This window comes from Myodes glareolus, chromosome 10 (genome assembly GCF_982192425.1).
Source record: "Myodes glareolus chromosome 10, mMyoGla1.1, whole genome shotgun sequence".
In the NCBI taxonomy this organism is placed as follows: Eukaryota; Metazoa; Chordata; class Mammalia; order Rodentia; family Cricetidae; genus Myodes; species Myodes glareolus.
In genome coordinates, this window is record NC_142035.1 from 47,903,917 (window position 1) to 47,918,888 (window position 14,972).

The 14,972-nt window shown below is 54.2% G+C and overlaps 1 protein-coding gene across 5 annotated transcripts; it reads left to right on the forward strand.

The window, feature by feature from the left end:
* Positions 1–40: 40 nt before the first annotated feature.
* Positions 41–12,506, forward strand: Slc4a11 (solute carrier family 4 member 11). 5 transcript variants are annotated; one of them, XR_015004008.2, is made up of 20 exons: positions 41–259; positions 1,447–1,510; positions 5,278–5,442; positions 5,528–5,577; positions 5,831–6,062; positions 6,143–6,224; positions 6,657–6,780; positions 8,540–8,743; positions 8,824–8,917; positions 9,012–9,137; positions 9,216–9,329; positions 9,417–9,549; positions 9,789–9,862; positions 10,384–10,642; positions 10,798–10,904; positions 10,985–11,153; positions 11,241–11,414; positions 11,583–11,778; positions 11,834–12,020; positions 12,129–12,506. XR_015004008.2 is itself a non-coding variant. In XM_087911195.1 (20 exons), the coding sequence occupies exons 2-20, from the start codon at positions 1,465–1,467 to the stop codon at positions 12,196–12,198; spliced, it is 2,589 nt and encodes an 862-aa protein (XP_087767321.1). In that variant the 5' UTR covers positions 42–201; positions 1,447–1,464; the 3' UTR covers positions 12,199–12,506. The 5 variants fall into 5 exon arrangements, 4 of the variants coding, with proteins under 4 accessions (XP_087767321.1, XP_087767323.1, XP_048315847.3 ...); XM_087911195.1 differs by having other exon boundaries at positions 42–201; positions 11,851–12,020; XM_087911197.1 differs by having other exon boundaries at positions 42–201; positions 5,281–5,442; positions 11,851–12,020.
* The last annotated feature ends 2,466 nt before the right edge of the window (positions 12,507–14,972 follow it).

Genomic DNA, 14,972 nt, shown 5'->3' on the forward strand with positions numbered 1-14,972 from the left:
GGGGGCGGCTCTGCAGCCCGCTAAGGTAGGGGCGGAGCTCCGTTTGCTTTTAAGGCGGACGCGCCCGTGCCTTCGGGGCGCGGATGAATAGCCCCGTGCTTTGGGACCGTTCCGAAACTTCGTAGTCCCTCCCGGGCCCGCTCTCCACGACGCTTGGGCCTGCGCACGCAAGGCGCCACGGATCCGGAGCAGACGTCGCGGGTGAGCGCGCGACCTCGGCTGGAAGCGGCCACACGGTTCGGGCCGCGACGAGGCTCTCGTGAGTTTATCACCGGCTCCCGCTGCGAGCCCACCCGGAACGGCGGAGTCCTGGGTGAAAAGCCCGGGGCACGGCCACCAGGCGTGTGTGCCAGTGCGGACCCGGGTGGACGCGGGTGGGCGAGAGGCTGTGCGGACTTCGCGCCTCCGGCGGGGTTCCGCCAAAGGCGGCCCGAGTCTCGGTGCGCGCTCGTGGCAAGAGGCTGCCGGGGACGCCGTGGGCATCCCGTTGGTATTTGTTCTGCGTTCGCCGCCTGGACACACCTTCAGTATTTGAATGAAAGATGTAACATAACCGGCGGGGCGGAGGGTGGGGAACTAGGAAGTAGGCAGGGTGGCGCTTTGGAGTCCTCAGCACCGGCGAGCGTGCCACCGCCTAGAGTCAAGACCCACCAGAGCCGGGTGCGTCCGGTCGCTCACCTGCTCTTGGTGGTGTGCTTTGTTCTCTGCTACCGCCCCTAGGGCCTCCGATTCCTGCCCGTCCCCTCATTCTCAGGGCCTGCGAGTGTGGATTATATCCGTTTCTCGTGCATGCGGCCCCTCCTGTGAGTCCTTCCTCGCACAAACATCCGGATAGTACCACAAACCTCAGTGTGTTCTGCATTCCCACTCCGCCCCCTACTTTCTGGGCCAATGGCTCTTCTCTGGAGGCCCAGGACCACGGTGACGCCGTGGGATGGAGGCGGTTGCTGGGTCGGTCCCCCAGGTGACCCCTGGCGATTGGGGAGTTCGGGAAAACAGCGCCTGAGATGGGCACGTGTGGGCCCTGGGACCAGGGCAGATCTGAGAGGCTCAAGGACTCTCCCTGCACCCCGAAGTGCTGGGTGTGGCAGGGCGGGATCCAGGAAGGAGGCGAGTTCCAGTTGCCTTCCTCCAGAGCTGGAGACGGTTTAGTCAGAGATGCTTAGGTTAGTGAGCTTGAGTACTGATGATTTAGGGATGAACTGACCCGCGAAAGCACCCTTCACGCCCTTGGCATGCCTCAGCAGCCCCTAGTAGAGGAGTAGGGATTTAGTACCCTAGATGAAGAATGGCCTCCCCAGGTACTGCAGCGGACCCCTGCCCCTTGGCCAGGTATGTCTTCCTAGGAAGGATAAGGAGTCGACAGAACTTAGTCAGGTGGGCTGAGTGGAAGAGGGCACAGAAAACTGTCAGGGGCTGGTGACAATTCTTTGGTTTCTCTTGTAGAAAGGCTGTCCTTTGACCATGTCACAGAATGGACACCTTGATGACCCCAGTGAGTACTTCTCAGGTGGGTATCTGGAAAGTGCCCATAAATTAGAAATTTCTAGAGAACTCCGCCCATGGCACCAGCCAGGAAATGCCGAGCAGAAGTGGCTTGTGTAGCCTGGTGCTGGAGCGGTCAGCGCCCTTCTGGAGACTGTGGGGCTTGCTGGGTAGGCAGCTGATGAAGCTGACCAGTGGCCAGCAACCAAGGGTGCTGAAGTCCCGGGAGGGTGGATGGCCACCAGCACCCCTTGCTGCTTTCTCCTGTGGTTTACTGCTCGGGGCCCTGCATATCTGGCCAGCTTTAGGCTATGCTACATGCTATGCATGCATTGACTGCTCAGTCTCCACTTAGCCCTGGAGAGTGAGGCTGCAATCGTCCTTCAACTGATCTAGCTTCTTCCCTGCTTTGGCTCCATGCTGCCTATCAATGTCTACCCTATTTGTTTTTGTTTTATATATATATATATATATATATATATATATATATTTGATTTTTGAGACAGGGTTTCTCTGTAGTTTTTGGTGCCTATCCTGGAACTAGCTCTTGTAGACCAGGCTGGCCTTGAACTCACAGAGATCCGCCTGCCTCTGCCTCCCGAGTTCTGGGATTAAAGGCGTGCGCCACCACCGCCCGGCCTATTGTTTTTGTTTTAATTTGGTTTTGTTTAAGAAAGAAATCTTATGTAACCTAGGCTGGCCTAAAACTCCCTATGTAGCCAAATAGGAACTTGAATTTCTAATTATGTTCAAGTATTAAGATTACAAGCTTTTGCCCCCCAAGCCAGGTTTATAGGGCACTGGGGTTTGAACTCTGGGTTTCACATGGTAGGCGCATACTCTACACACTGACTGGATCCCAGCTCTCCCATGTTCTTTAGTGGTACAGTGTTTAGGCATCCTGGTGCTGTGTTTTCATCCGGGTGCCCAGGGCATGAGGGGCTTTTGTGTCAGGTTGCTAGCTGGCAGGTTATCTTTTAACCCTAGCTTTGGAGCCGGTCCTGGAACTAGCTCTTGTACACCAGGCCGACCTCGAACTCACAGAGATCCATCTACCTCTGCCTCCCGAGTGCTGGGATTAAAGGTGTGCACCACCACCGCCCAGTTTTGCTTTGTGGAATGGCGTGGCAGGAGGCCTGCAGAGACCTAAGGGGTCTGAGAGCCAAGGCTAAGAAAAGACAGCTCCAGGTAGAGAAGGAAGTACTGAGAATGACAGCAGAGGCAAGACTGAGACTGGAGGTTGGATAATTATTTAGACAGGGTCTCGTGTAGCCCAGGCTGGCCTCTAGCTCATGTGGATGAGGACCGCTGAACTTCTGATCCTCTTGCCTCTTAAACAGGGCTGTGCCACCTGGCTCCCGTCCCCAGCCCAGGGGGTTTTAAATAAGGCGGGCTTGCGTTCAGGAGGGTGTTTGCCACATTCTCTACAATATAGGCAGGGAGGATGTCTTTTGGCTCAATAGTCGCAGGCCTGGGATGGGGTGGGGTGATCATCAGGTCCTGAGCTCAGGATATCGAGGTACCAAGGCCAGCGATGTGCAGAGGACGCTGAAGGGCAGGAGTGGAAGTGAGTCAGGACGCGTCCCTGGCTGCCAGGTGTGGGCATGCCATTCACTTGTCCCTGCGCAGGTGTTTGTCAGTCACTAGTAGGGTCTGAATTACAAAGGCCTTTTTCCTAAAAGTGTCCGTAGATGGGGAGCTATAGGACGGTCTGAAGAGGGTTCTGGGCTAGAAAAGAGGTAGAACTCTAGGAAGAGTGTGCCAGATGAGCCTAAAGATGGCCCTGGAGGGAGACCAATTTGCTGGCATATAGGGCAAGAGTGGGCATGCCTATGGCCCTAGCTGTCAGCCCAATTGGTCTGACTGTGAGTGGTCTGAAGCACCAAAGCCTAGGGGAAGGTCACAGGCTGGCTCAGGCTGTGATTACCTGTCTTGGAAGCCTTCATGTAAAGGATCTGGGAGGGTGGTGGAAGCCACAGGACTGATCGCAGCACCTGTGCTCAGGAGTTCCTGCTGCATCTTGGAAGAGGCGTGGTGGGAGGCGGACTAAGGAGGACTTCCATCTTCTGGCTGTTTCACGGGCTTTCTCGCCTCCTGGGTGTTTTTCAACTGCTGAACTTGGTCTTAGCCTTGTCGCTATTCCTTCAATCTCACCTGCCCTCCCTGGGAGGAGAGGCTGTAAGCCCTGCACCAGTGAGGTAGGGGAGGCGGAGGTCGCTTGGATCTCTAGCAACTTCACCTTCCTTGGGGTTCCCAGCCTGAGAACTCTGGAAGAAAGCAGTTTCTTTATCTTTTTTCACACACACACACACACACACACGTTGGATATGTGGCTTTTCGAAACAGGGTTTCTCTGTGTAGCCCTGGCTGTCCTGGAACTCACTCTGTAGACCAGGTTGGCCTCAAACTCAGAACTCTGCCCCTGGGTGTTAGGATTAACTGCAGGCACCACCCCCGTCCACTGCAGACTTTATTTGAGAATATGTTTGTTCTGTGTAACTGCATACGTGTACGAGGCTGGAAGAGGGTGTCAGATCCCTTGGAGCTGCAGTAGAGGCAACTGTGAGCTACCCAGCATTGACGCTGGTACCTGAATTCCTGTTCTCATGATTAAGCAGCATGTACTTATCTTAACCACTAAGCCATCTCACCAGCCCCACTTTTTTGTATTTGAAATATAGCCCAGGTTGGCCCAGACCTCCTGCTGTCCTTCTGCCTCAGCTTTCCAAGTGCTGGGCTTTACAGGAATGTACCACTTGCACAAAGTTGGTTTTTGTTTGGTTTAGTTTTTTGAGACAGCGTTTCTCTGTGTAGCTCTGATTGTCCTGGAACTCACTGGTAGACCAGGATGACCTTGAACTCACCTGTCTCTGCCTCCCAAGTTCTGGGATTAAAGGTGTGCACCACCATGAGCAAGGCCTTATAGTTGTTCTTATAGTTTGTTTGTTTTTGTTTTTCTTCGTAGACTGGGCCTCATTGTGTAGCCCAGGGTAGCCTTAAACTCTTGATGTTCCTGCCTCAGCCTCCTGTGCTCTACATTAGAGGCATGTGCTAGCCTGTGACTCTCTATATAGGCCAAACTGTCCTTGAATTCACACAGATCTGTCTGCCTGTTTCCCAAATGTAAGGGTTAAACTTAAGCTGAAGGATCAGAATAGTTCAGAGAGCCCTGGCTCCTTTTGTTTGTTTGTTTGTTTTGTTTTGTCTTGTTTTTTGCTTCTGGTGACAGGATTTCCCTGTGAAATAGTCCTGTCTGTCCTGGGACACACTCTGAAGACTAAGCTGACCTTGAACTCGCAGAGATCTGCCTGCCTCTGCCTCTGCCTCCCAAGTGCTGGGATTAAAAGCACCACCACCACCACCACCACCCAGTGAGCCCTGATTCCTAAAACTGAAAAATCGCCTGGGAGGCAGAGGCAGGTGGATCTCTGAGTTCAAGGTCAGCCTGGCCTACAAGAGCTAGTTCCAGGACAGGCTTTAAAACTACAGAGAAACCCTGTCTCAACATACATACATACATACATACATACATACATACATACATAAAAACTGAAAAAATTGTGCAGACAACCCCTGGGTATGAGCTTCAGCTCTGTGTGCCAGCTGCTGCAGTCTGAGTGGGACCAGGCAGGACCAGCGTTTGCTTCCCTTAACCAAAGCTCCTTCCTTGACTGGTAGGAGGCCTCTTACCATCAGGGGTGCACTCAGGAGATGGAGCAGAGGTACCCACGCCTGGGACTTAGAGCCCTCCTTAGGTATGTAGCACTGATAGATGGTCTCTCCTGGTGACAGCAGCAACTCAAGGATACTTCAAGAATGACGTGGATGATGCCCTTGAGGTTCGGGAAGACAGCTTGGGGGAAGAGGCCTTTGACACCGTCAACTCCTCCATTGTGTCTGGCGAGAGCATCCGGTTTTTTGTCAACGTCAACCTCGATGCGCAGCCCTCCAAATCTGGTATGGGGACTGTAGGTGGTCCTGCTCGCTAAGAAGCCCTGAAGAGGTGGGGCAGCATACTGAGCTCTCTTCCCTGTTCCTCCAGACATTGAAGCGGCAACCGGTGGCTGTGTGCTCCTCCACACCTCCCGCAAGGTAAGGCCCATCCTGCGGGGCTGTGCTGGGTCTCCAGTCAGGGTTTAAAAGAGCTGATTCCCTTATACCTGCTATGCCGTTCCCACGTTCTCAGGCATTCATAGCTCAGACTAACCCAAGCCTGAGCCTTCTCTCCTGGATATCGTTCCTAGTGGGCAGGGACATTCATAGACCATCATAGAGGGCAGGTGGGGGCCAGAGAGACAATAGTCTAACTCAGGCCTCTGTGGATCTGCACCTGGGATCCCTACAGTATCTGAAGTTAAAGAACTTCGAGGAAGAGGTCCGTGCACACCGGGACCTAGACGGCTTCCTGGCCCAGGCCAGTATCATCCTGAACGAGACAGCTACCTCGCTGGATGACGTGCTTCGGACTATGCTGAACCGCTTCGCCCAGGACCCCAACCATGCAGAACCCGACTGTGACCTGGACCTGCTTATGGCCAAGCTCTTTACAGATGCTGGAGCCCCCACGGAGAGCAAAGGTAAGGCCAGCTCCCTGCCGTGTCATGTGACGGTGCTGCCAGCACAGCTGACTCTCCTGTATCCTTTCCTCCGACCTCAGTCCACCTGCTCTCGGATACCATCCAGGGAGTCACCGCCACCGTCCACGGGGTGCAGTACCAGCAGTCATGGCTCTGCATCGTGTGAGTTGCCATTACCGCCACCATGCCCGGTCCCCTACTGTTACCCTGGAGCTACCCGGGGATCTCACGTCCCTGCAGAGACGAACCTCCACACAAGTGGCACAACTGTGGCACCTCCGCTTTGAGAAAAGAGAACACGAGCGCTCTGTCTTTTTTTAATGTGTTTGGATATTGTGTGTACATGTATGTATGTGTGCCACACACATACCACAGATACCAGAGTTCCTGATGCGTTGTGAGCTGCCATGTGGGTGTTGGGCATTGAACTCTGCTCTTCTGCAAGAGCAGCCAGTGCTCTTTCCTGCTAAGTCATCTCTCCAGCCCCCATGGGGGCTTTTTGTTTTCCCTGGTAACCTCTGTTACAGGCTCTGCAGGGTGGCAGGAGCCTTTGCTCCTGAGGGTGGCAACTGTCTGTTCTTCTGTCTTATCCAGCTGTACCTTGAAGGCCCTACAAAAGCGGCATGTGTGCATCAGCCGCCTGGTCCGACCCCAGAACTGGGGGGAGAACTCCTGTGAGGTCCGCTTTGTCATCCTGGTGCTGGCCCCGCCCAAGATGGTGAGTTTCAGTCTGGGGTGCTTTGTGAGGCAGGTCTCCTGCTTGCTCTATCGTTTCTTTGGAAACCTCTCTACAGGCTTTCTTGTGCCTGCCCTTCCTCTCTAGCCAATGTTTATTAGAGATGTTCTTGCAAAGTCCCCATTGCATCTGAATTTCCCTGGAAATGCCCAAAAGGTTGGCTTTCCTACTGAAAAGTAGACTTTTAACGATTACAAATTCAGGCTGCTGGCAGTGAAGATTGGCGGTAAGGCCCACCATGTACTCAGCATGTCCAGGCCCCAGATTCAAGTCCCAATATAACAACTATGCACATTGGACCGTCCTTTGCTGGCTTCCTGCCAGCACTCCTACTTTCTGATTTGCAGGACAAGGACCTGCCCTCCTTGGGCCATATGCTACTGGGTGGAGAGACCCTGCTGGGTTTTTTTTATGTTTGTTTTTTGTTTTGTTTTGTTTTCCTTTTTGGTTTTTTGAGACAGGATTTCTCTGTGTAACCCTGGCTGTCTTGGAACTCACTCTGCAGACCAAGCTGGCCTCAGACTCACAGAGATCCACCCACCTCTGCCTCCCAAGCCATCCACCACCCCACTGAATACCCTGCTTTTGTGGAGGGTGTAGCTGGTCCAGTCTGGGAGTTCTCCCTATAAAGAGAAAGGTTTAAAATCCTGAATAGGCAACTGTAATTCTCTGCCTAAAACTATGGAAGAGCCTTAAATATTTAATGCGACAGTTAAGATTTCATTAGCCACTGTGCTCTGTTTTTCCCCAGTGCTGGGGATGGACCTCAGAGCCCTCGTGTACACACACACACACACAGCGGGGCAGGTGCTCTGTCACTGGCCCACACCTCTCCCTTCTGTTAGTTCTGCTGTAGCAGACTGGAGCCTGGCCTTGAACTCCCGACCCTCCTGCCTTCCCAGTGCTGGCCTTATGGCCTTCTCCACAGCATCCCTTTTCATTAGCTTTTTGATAACTCTGCCTGACTCTGGAGCCTGCTTGGGATTCTCTGGGTACCAGGAATAGGAGGAGGCTTCCCTCCCAGAAGTCTTATAGTATGCTGCCCATCATATTCCCGTGCTGGAAGAGAAGTGAGCACCTCATGAGTTAGAGGGGGTGGCAGCTGGCAGTGTGGCCAGAACAGTTGGAAGGGGCAATAGCCTTAGTGCCCAAGTCACTTGAGGCAAGTCAGGCTGCACCAGCATGGCGTTCTTGCTCAGGAACACACAGTAGGCACAGCCTGGACTGTTGCCCTGCATCTGAGACTTGTGCTAGACAGCGAACAAGCCACGTGTTAGCTGTCACTATGATGGAGGAATATCATGATGGTGCAGTGGTTAGGAGCACTGGCTGCTCTTCCACAGGACCTGGGTTCAATTCCCAGCACCCACATGGCAGCTCACAACTGTCTGTAACTACAGTTCCAGGGGATCTGACTCCCTCACACAGGCGTGCATACAAAACACCAGCGCACATAAAATAACAATAAATAGATCATTTAAAAATGTTTAAAAAAATAAATAAATAAACAGGCGGGCAGTGGTAGCACACACCTTTGATCCCAGCACTTAGGAGACAGAGGCAGGCGGAGCTCTGTGACGTCCACAGCAGCTCCTAGTGGGAATGGTGGCACAGTGCACTAACGTCTGAGCTTAGGGAAACAGCCTGCTGCCAGCTGCCTGTGCGTGACTGCGCTCGGCAAAGACAGGGCGTCCCCGGCTACAGGAGCTGGAGGTGTAACCGTCGCACCTTCTGTTCCCAGAAAAGCACCAAGACTGCGATGGAGGTGGCACGCACATTCGCCACGATGTTCTCAGACATCACCTTCCGCCAGAAGCTCCTGACAACCCGCACGGAAGAAGAGTTCAAGGAGGAGTTGGTGCATCAGAGACAGCTGCTCACCATGACAATGCCAAGGGCGACGGGGCACAGCATGAGCTCCCTCCATACTCACAAACACCCTCAGGTTCAGAAGAGAGCTGGGGCGGTGGGAGGGGCGCGGGCCAACCAGGGCTAACATGGGGGTCTGTCTGTCTTTTCTCCCAGCCTCCGAAGTGCAAAGACTTCTTCCCTTTTGGAAAGGGCATCTGGGCGGACATCACGCACCGGTTCCCTGTGTACCCGCTGGACTTCACTGATGGTATGTGCCCAGCCAGAGCTCAGCCGTTCAGGCCCCGAGTCCATGTGTGCCTGTCCAGCGTCTCCAGCAAATGCCGTCTGTCCCGCGTTCCTAGGCCTCATCGGGAAAGGCAAAGCTGTGGGCAAATATGTCACCACCACGCTCTTCCTCTACTTCGCCTGCCTCCTGCCGACGATTGCTTTCGGATCCCTCAATGATGAGAACACGAACGGGGCCATCGGTAAGGGGTTAGGGTGGTAGGGATGTACCAGGCCGGAGCCTGGGCTGTGAGTGACCCCTGACCGTATCACCTCCACAGATGTGCAGAAGACCATAGCTGGGCAGAGCATCGGAGGCCTCTTGTATGCACTCTTCTCTGGGCAGCCGCTGGTGATCCTGCTGACGACCGCACCCCTGGCCATCTACATCCAGGGTGCAGTAGGGTTGAAATGGGAGATGGTGCCCAAGTCCTGCAGCCCAGCCCAGCCCTGACTGCACATCCTGCCCCCGTTGTTTGCAGTGATCCGAGTCATCTGTGACGACTACAACCTGGACTTCAATGCGTTCTATGCATGGACAGGCCTGTGGAACAGTTTCTTCCTCGCGCTGTACGCCTTCCTCAACCTCAGCCTGCTTATGAATCTCTTTAAGAGGTGACTGCACCTGGGCTGCAGTGTCTGGGGGTGTGGGTCAGCCCTCATGCCAGGGCCCTATAACCCCAGGGTAGATAGCGTGCTTCCCATAGCCCGAAGTGGACTTACTGGGCATAGTCCTGTGGGGGAGCACTCTTTCATGGTGATGGTCCATACAGAAGTTCGGGCAAGCCTTTCCTTCAGTCATTACTTCCCCCTCCCCACCCCACACATGTTGAGACGTTACCACCGCTTTGCAGGTCAACGGAAGAAGTCATCGCCTTCTTCATTTCCATCACATTTGTGCTGGATGCTGTCAAGGGCATGGCCAAAAGTGAGTGCGAGTCAGGTGTGGTGGCACATGCCTTTAATTAACCCTATCCCTCAGGAGGACTTCTCAGTTTGAAGACAGTAAAAGCTATATAGTGAGACCGAGTGAGTGCCGACCCAGAGAGGGACCTGCTTGGAGGTCAGAGGGCTCTCAGCTGTGCTCGATGGGGCAGAGGGGAATGTGTCAAGCTAAGCTGGCACAGCAGCGGCAGCACCAGTACTGCTGAAGGGGAGGAGCTTCTCCAGGCAAAACCAGCGAGGGAACAGAGGCACGGGTCAGGCAGGGTGGGGGTTTCGTCAGCTACGGCAGAGGCAGTAGCGGACTTGGGAGACAGAAGGTAGATGGACACAGGATGGTTCCTGGTTGACTGAGAAGGCCAGAGGCCTCCTCCCCCATATGGCCCCTTCCCTTCCTTCAGCATCCCCGACCTCACTTAGGACACCCTTCCACCTTATAGCAATAAGGAAGCTAGGCTCCAGCCTCCCAGATCCCAGACAGCTTAGGTCTGTTGACCTGTCCCACAGTCTTCTGGAAGTACTACCATGGGCACCACTACCACACAAAAAAGACTTCATCCTTGGCTAGCTTGTTGAGCGTTGGCAGAAGCCCCAACACCAGCCTTCACTCTGCGCTCAACACCAGCCTCCTGCCCAGCCCCGTTGAGATGGCCACGGCCGGCAGCCCCAGCAGCACACACTCGGGCCAGGCTACGGCAGTGCTTAGCCTCCTCATCATGCTGGGCACACTCTGGCTGGGCTACACCCTCTACCAGTTCAAGAAAAGGTAAGAGAGCACCCTTGATCCCAATACTCAGGAGACAGAGGCAGGAGAATCTCAAGTTTGAAGCCAGACCTCCTCAGAAGAAATGAGGGAGCCCATGGGTGGGAGGTAAGGGCCGGCCAGCCCCTGAGCCATGCTGGTACCCCCGTTATCTCCAGCCCCTACCTGCACCCGTGTGTCCGTGAGACCCTGTCTGACTGTGCCCTGCCCATCGCAGTGCTCTCCTTCTCCCTCATCGGCTCCTATGGCTTCCAGGAAATTGAGAGTGAGTGGGGACGGGATGAGCTGGGGATGGCATGGCCTTGCTCCCTGGAAACTGTGGGCCAAGCCTGTCCCATATTGCAGTGAGCAAGTTCAGATACAACCCCAGCGAGAGCCTCTTTGAGATGGCACAGATCCGCTCTCTGTCCTTCAAGGCCATCGGCAGCACCATGGTTCTTGGTTTCCTGCTCTCCTTGCTTTTCTTCATTGAGCAGAACCTGGTGGCTGCCCTGGTCAATGCTCCAGAGAACAGGTACTGGGGGCTGTGGGAGGGTGGGGCAGGGTCCCAGACTTCTGACGGCCAATAGGACTCTTGTCCATGTGTGCCCGCCTACCGCAGGCTGGTGAAGGGCACTGCCTATCACTGGGACCTCCTGCTCCTGGCCATCATCAATACGGGGCTGTCTCTATTCGGGCTACCCTGGATCCATGCCGCCTACCCCCACTCCCCGCTGCATGTGCGGGCACTGGCCTTAGTGGAGGAACGTGTGGAGAACGGGCACATTTATGAAACGTGAGTACAAGCGATCCCTAGGCTCCTAGGGCAAGAGCCACGTAGGTCAGAGCGGGACAACCTTGGGCTGCAGGTGACCTAGGAAAGGATGTGGCTCAGAGATAAGGACTCAGAGGCAATGAAGCCCTAGCTAGACCCACAGGTAGCCTTTGCTCTGGGCCCCCTCAGGATTGTGAATGTTAAGGAGACCCGGCTGACCGCGCTGGGAGCCAGTGTCCTGGTGGGGCTCTCTCTCCTGCTGCTGCCCTTCCCACTGCAGTGGATCCCCAAGCCTGTGCTTTACGGACTCTTCCTCTACATCGCTCTCACCTCCCTGGATGGCAACCAGCTCTTCTCACGAGTGGCCCTGCTGCTCAAGGAGCAGGTGGGTGCCTGGGCCAGGGAGGGGATGTGGGAACACGGCCATCCCTGACCGCCAGGTTGCCGCTGCCCACAGACATCCTACCCACCCACCCACTATGTCCGGAGAGTGCCCCAGAGGAAGATCCACTACTTCACAGGCCTGCAGATTCTGCAGCTGCTGCTGCTCTGTGCCTTCGGCATGAGCTCCCTGCCCTACATGAAGATGGTCTTCCCTCTCATCATGATCGTCATGATTCCAATCCGGTATGCCCAGGCTGGGTGGCTGTGGGGAGGGCTCCGCCCACTGCTGGGCTCAGTGGGGACCCGCTGTAACCATCTATCACTGAGTTTGCCTCTCCTTCTCTTCTACAGGTACAATCTCTTACCCCGAATCATTGAAGCCAAGTATTTGGATGTCATGGATGCCGAGCACAGACCCTGACCTGTGCCACCCTCCCCCATGCCTTCAGGCCTGTTCTGTGACATTGTAAGGGGAGGTATGAGCTGGCTCAGACCCAGCCCCATTCCCCATTGCCGCTTAAAGTCCCCGGGCATTGTGGTTTTCAGTGGTGTGTGCTCACCCCATTAACCTTTAGTTTGGGGTCCAGGGACATTGCCAGCGTGGGGCTAAGAAGTGTAGATTTTCTTTTGATAAAAGAGTTGATGCCCAGGAGCGAGCCCATTTCCTTGATTGTGTAAGGAATTCACTGTGCACCATTAGCGAATAAAAGTCTTGTTTCTATACTTCAACATGCTGCCTCCATCTTTGCTGCTCTCCCGGACTTGGGGACAGAAACAAAGCCGCTGGGAGGAGAATAAAAGGGACCAGTGTTTGTTGAGTAGCATCTATATGCTGTCAACGCCAACAGTGGCCTCTGGCCCAATGGTGAGGAACAGACAGACCAGACCTTTGTGTCATCCTGGCAAGAGGCTCCTGCAAGGGATGCGTTCTGGGATCAGAGACCCAGAGGAGACGGTTTGGATACGGCAAGGTGCTGTGTGGTGAAGAAAGCGGCTCCAGGATATGGTGGGGGTGAGAGAGAGCAGGAGCGCCCTATACGGCCAGTGATGTGATTTGGAGAGACTTGGGAGAAGGAAGAAGAGGCCATGCTTCTGGCTTGATCACAGAAGCATAGAGGGAGCCGTTCTCCACGAATCCCTCCACATGCTCTACCCCCTGCCCAGGCCACATGCAAGAAGGGTAAAGTAAATTGCGTATGAGTGATAGAGTGCTGGATACTCAGATGAGGGGCTCTGCTCCCCACACCTCTCTGGGGGGGGGGGGTCACCAAGCCCAGCTGGGATGATATTCTGCACGTGGTGAACTCTCAGAGCAGGGTTTGACCCAGAGGGTAGTCACCGAGTACCCTCCGCCCGTTCCTCCCGCCCTTACTTTCCTTCTGCCTCCTTTTTCAAGGGTCCCTGCGACTGGGGCTCTGCTGTGGTGTGAGAGAGATGTCTGACTATTCTCAGAAATCCCGAACCCTGGTACCCTCTGAATGTTCCTCTGTCTTTGGAACACAGCTGTTGACAAGTCTGGACAAAAATAGAAACAAGACTAGCAAAATGGATACAGACTGCAGTGACCTACGGTAGAAAACTCGTGGGCCAGCACCTTCCAGTCGAGAGAGCACTTGTTGTCCCCTGGAGCCCCTGACTTCCCTAGTCACAGGTTGTCTGTTCTCTGTGCCAGATAGGAATTTCTCCCTGTGAAGTGGACCTCCAGTCCAATCAGAAACGTGGTTCTATCCACAGCCACGTGGGCACTCTGTGTACCAGTGCACATAGCCTGGTACTTCCATCACCAAGCATGCAGGACCCACAGCTGAGCAGGACTTCGAGGTTTAATTTTCCTCAGCATCCTTAGTAGAAACTTCTGGCGCTACAGGAGCTAGCTCTCAGGGAGAAGACACCTCTAGCCCAGTTCTAGCTATTTCTCCAATCGGGTAGGCTCGTCAGCAATAGGGTCCTGTCATTGAGTTCTGGAAGGCAATCAGCAACTGTGGCAAAGCCTTTTTTGTTTTAGGGGCCTCATGGGCCTCTCTGGGAGGTAACTCTTGGCACTGGGGTTCCCAAACAACCTCCTATGGCCTTTAGGAGCATCTGGTTTGATCTTTTGTTTGTTCCTTAGCATTTTCAGGCACCTTGGTGGGTATCACTGTGCCTCACCCAGCCACACACTTCCCTCCCACAAATCACACAGCAACACCTGACCTTTACACCCCCGTGGCGGCTCCTCCAGGTGCACTCTCATGTCCCGTCAGGGACTGTGTCACCTCTGTGTAACGAGGATGGACAGAGCCATGATGTGAAGTCCTGAACTCACATCTCACCGTAAAGTGTGGAGAACTCTTGGGTTGTCACTCTGTCCCCAGGAGCACCCGCCTTTGTGTTCCCACCTCCAAGAGTGGGCGCTGGCCCTGCTGTGAACAGCAGACAAACCGGGGCTGAAGACCCGGTGCGGTGTTAGTGATCTGACTTGTGCAAGGCCCTGGGTTTGGCTCCCAGTTCCACAAAATAGAAAGTCAACATCGGGTAACACCACAGAGAAAATAGAAGATTCCTCCTGTTAGCATACAGTGTGAGATCAGACCTTGGCAGGTCTAAGGTGTCCCACAGCGAGTGGAGACAGACAGGCCATGCAGACAGAACTTACGTGGGGGGTTTCATTGGGAAAAGGGAGAGGGAGAAGGGAAGGGAGAGGGGAGAGAGAAAGCAAGGGAGAGAGAGAGAGAGAGAGAGAGAGAGAGAGAGAGAGAGAGAGAGAGAGAGAGAGGCAGAAGAGGAAAAAGAAAGAAGTAGGTTGAGTTTTACCTTTTAAAGGGACAGGATACTCTCTGCCCTGCATGGTCCCCAAATGGGTGGGGCCGGGTGTGCCTGGATGCTAACACCTTTGTCTCATGAATAATAAAAACCCAGAGACAGATATTGGGTTTCAAGCTGATGATTAGAAAAACAAAGCAGCCAGCCATTGGTTGTACCTCAGACCGAAATGGGCAATCCTGCCTCCATGAATCTCAGACTGAGACCTGTCTCCTCCCGTTTTATATTCCTCTCTAGTGCTGGGATTAAAGGCATGCACCACCCTAGACTAGTGTGGCTGCTGGGATTAAAGGTGTGTGCCACCACTCCCTGGCCTGTATGGCTGACTAGTGTGGCTGCTTTGCATTCTGATCTTCAGGCAAGCTTTATTTATTAAAACACAAATAATATACC

Coding starts and splice junctions, on each gene's coding strand:
- Slc4a11 (XM_087911195.1), top strand. CDS start 1,465: ATGTCACAGAATGGACACCTTGATGACCCCAGTGAGTACTTCTCAG. Junction 9,138..9,215: donor GAACACGAACGGGGCCATCG/GTAAGGGGTTAG, acceptor TCACCTCCACAG/ATGTGCAGAAGACCATAGCT. Junction 11,415..11,582: donor AACGGGCACATTTATGAAAC/GTGAGTACAAGC, acceptor GGGCCCCCTCAG/GATTGTGAATGTTAAGGAGA.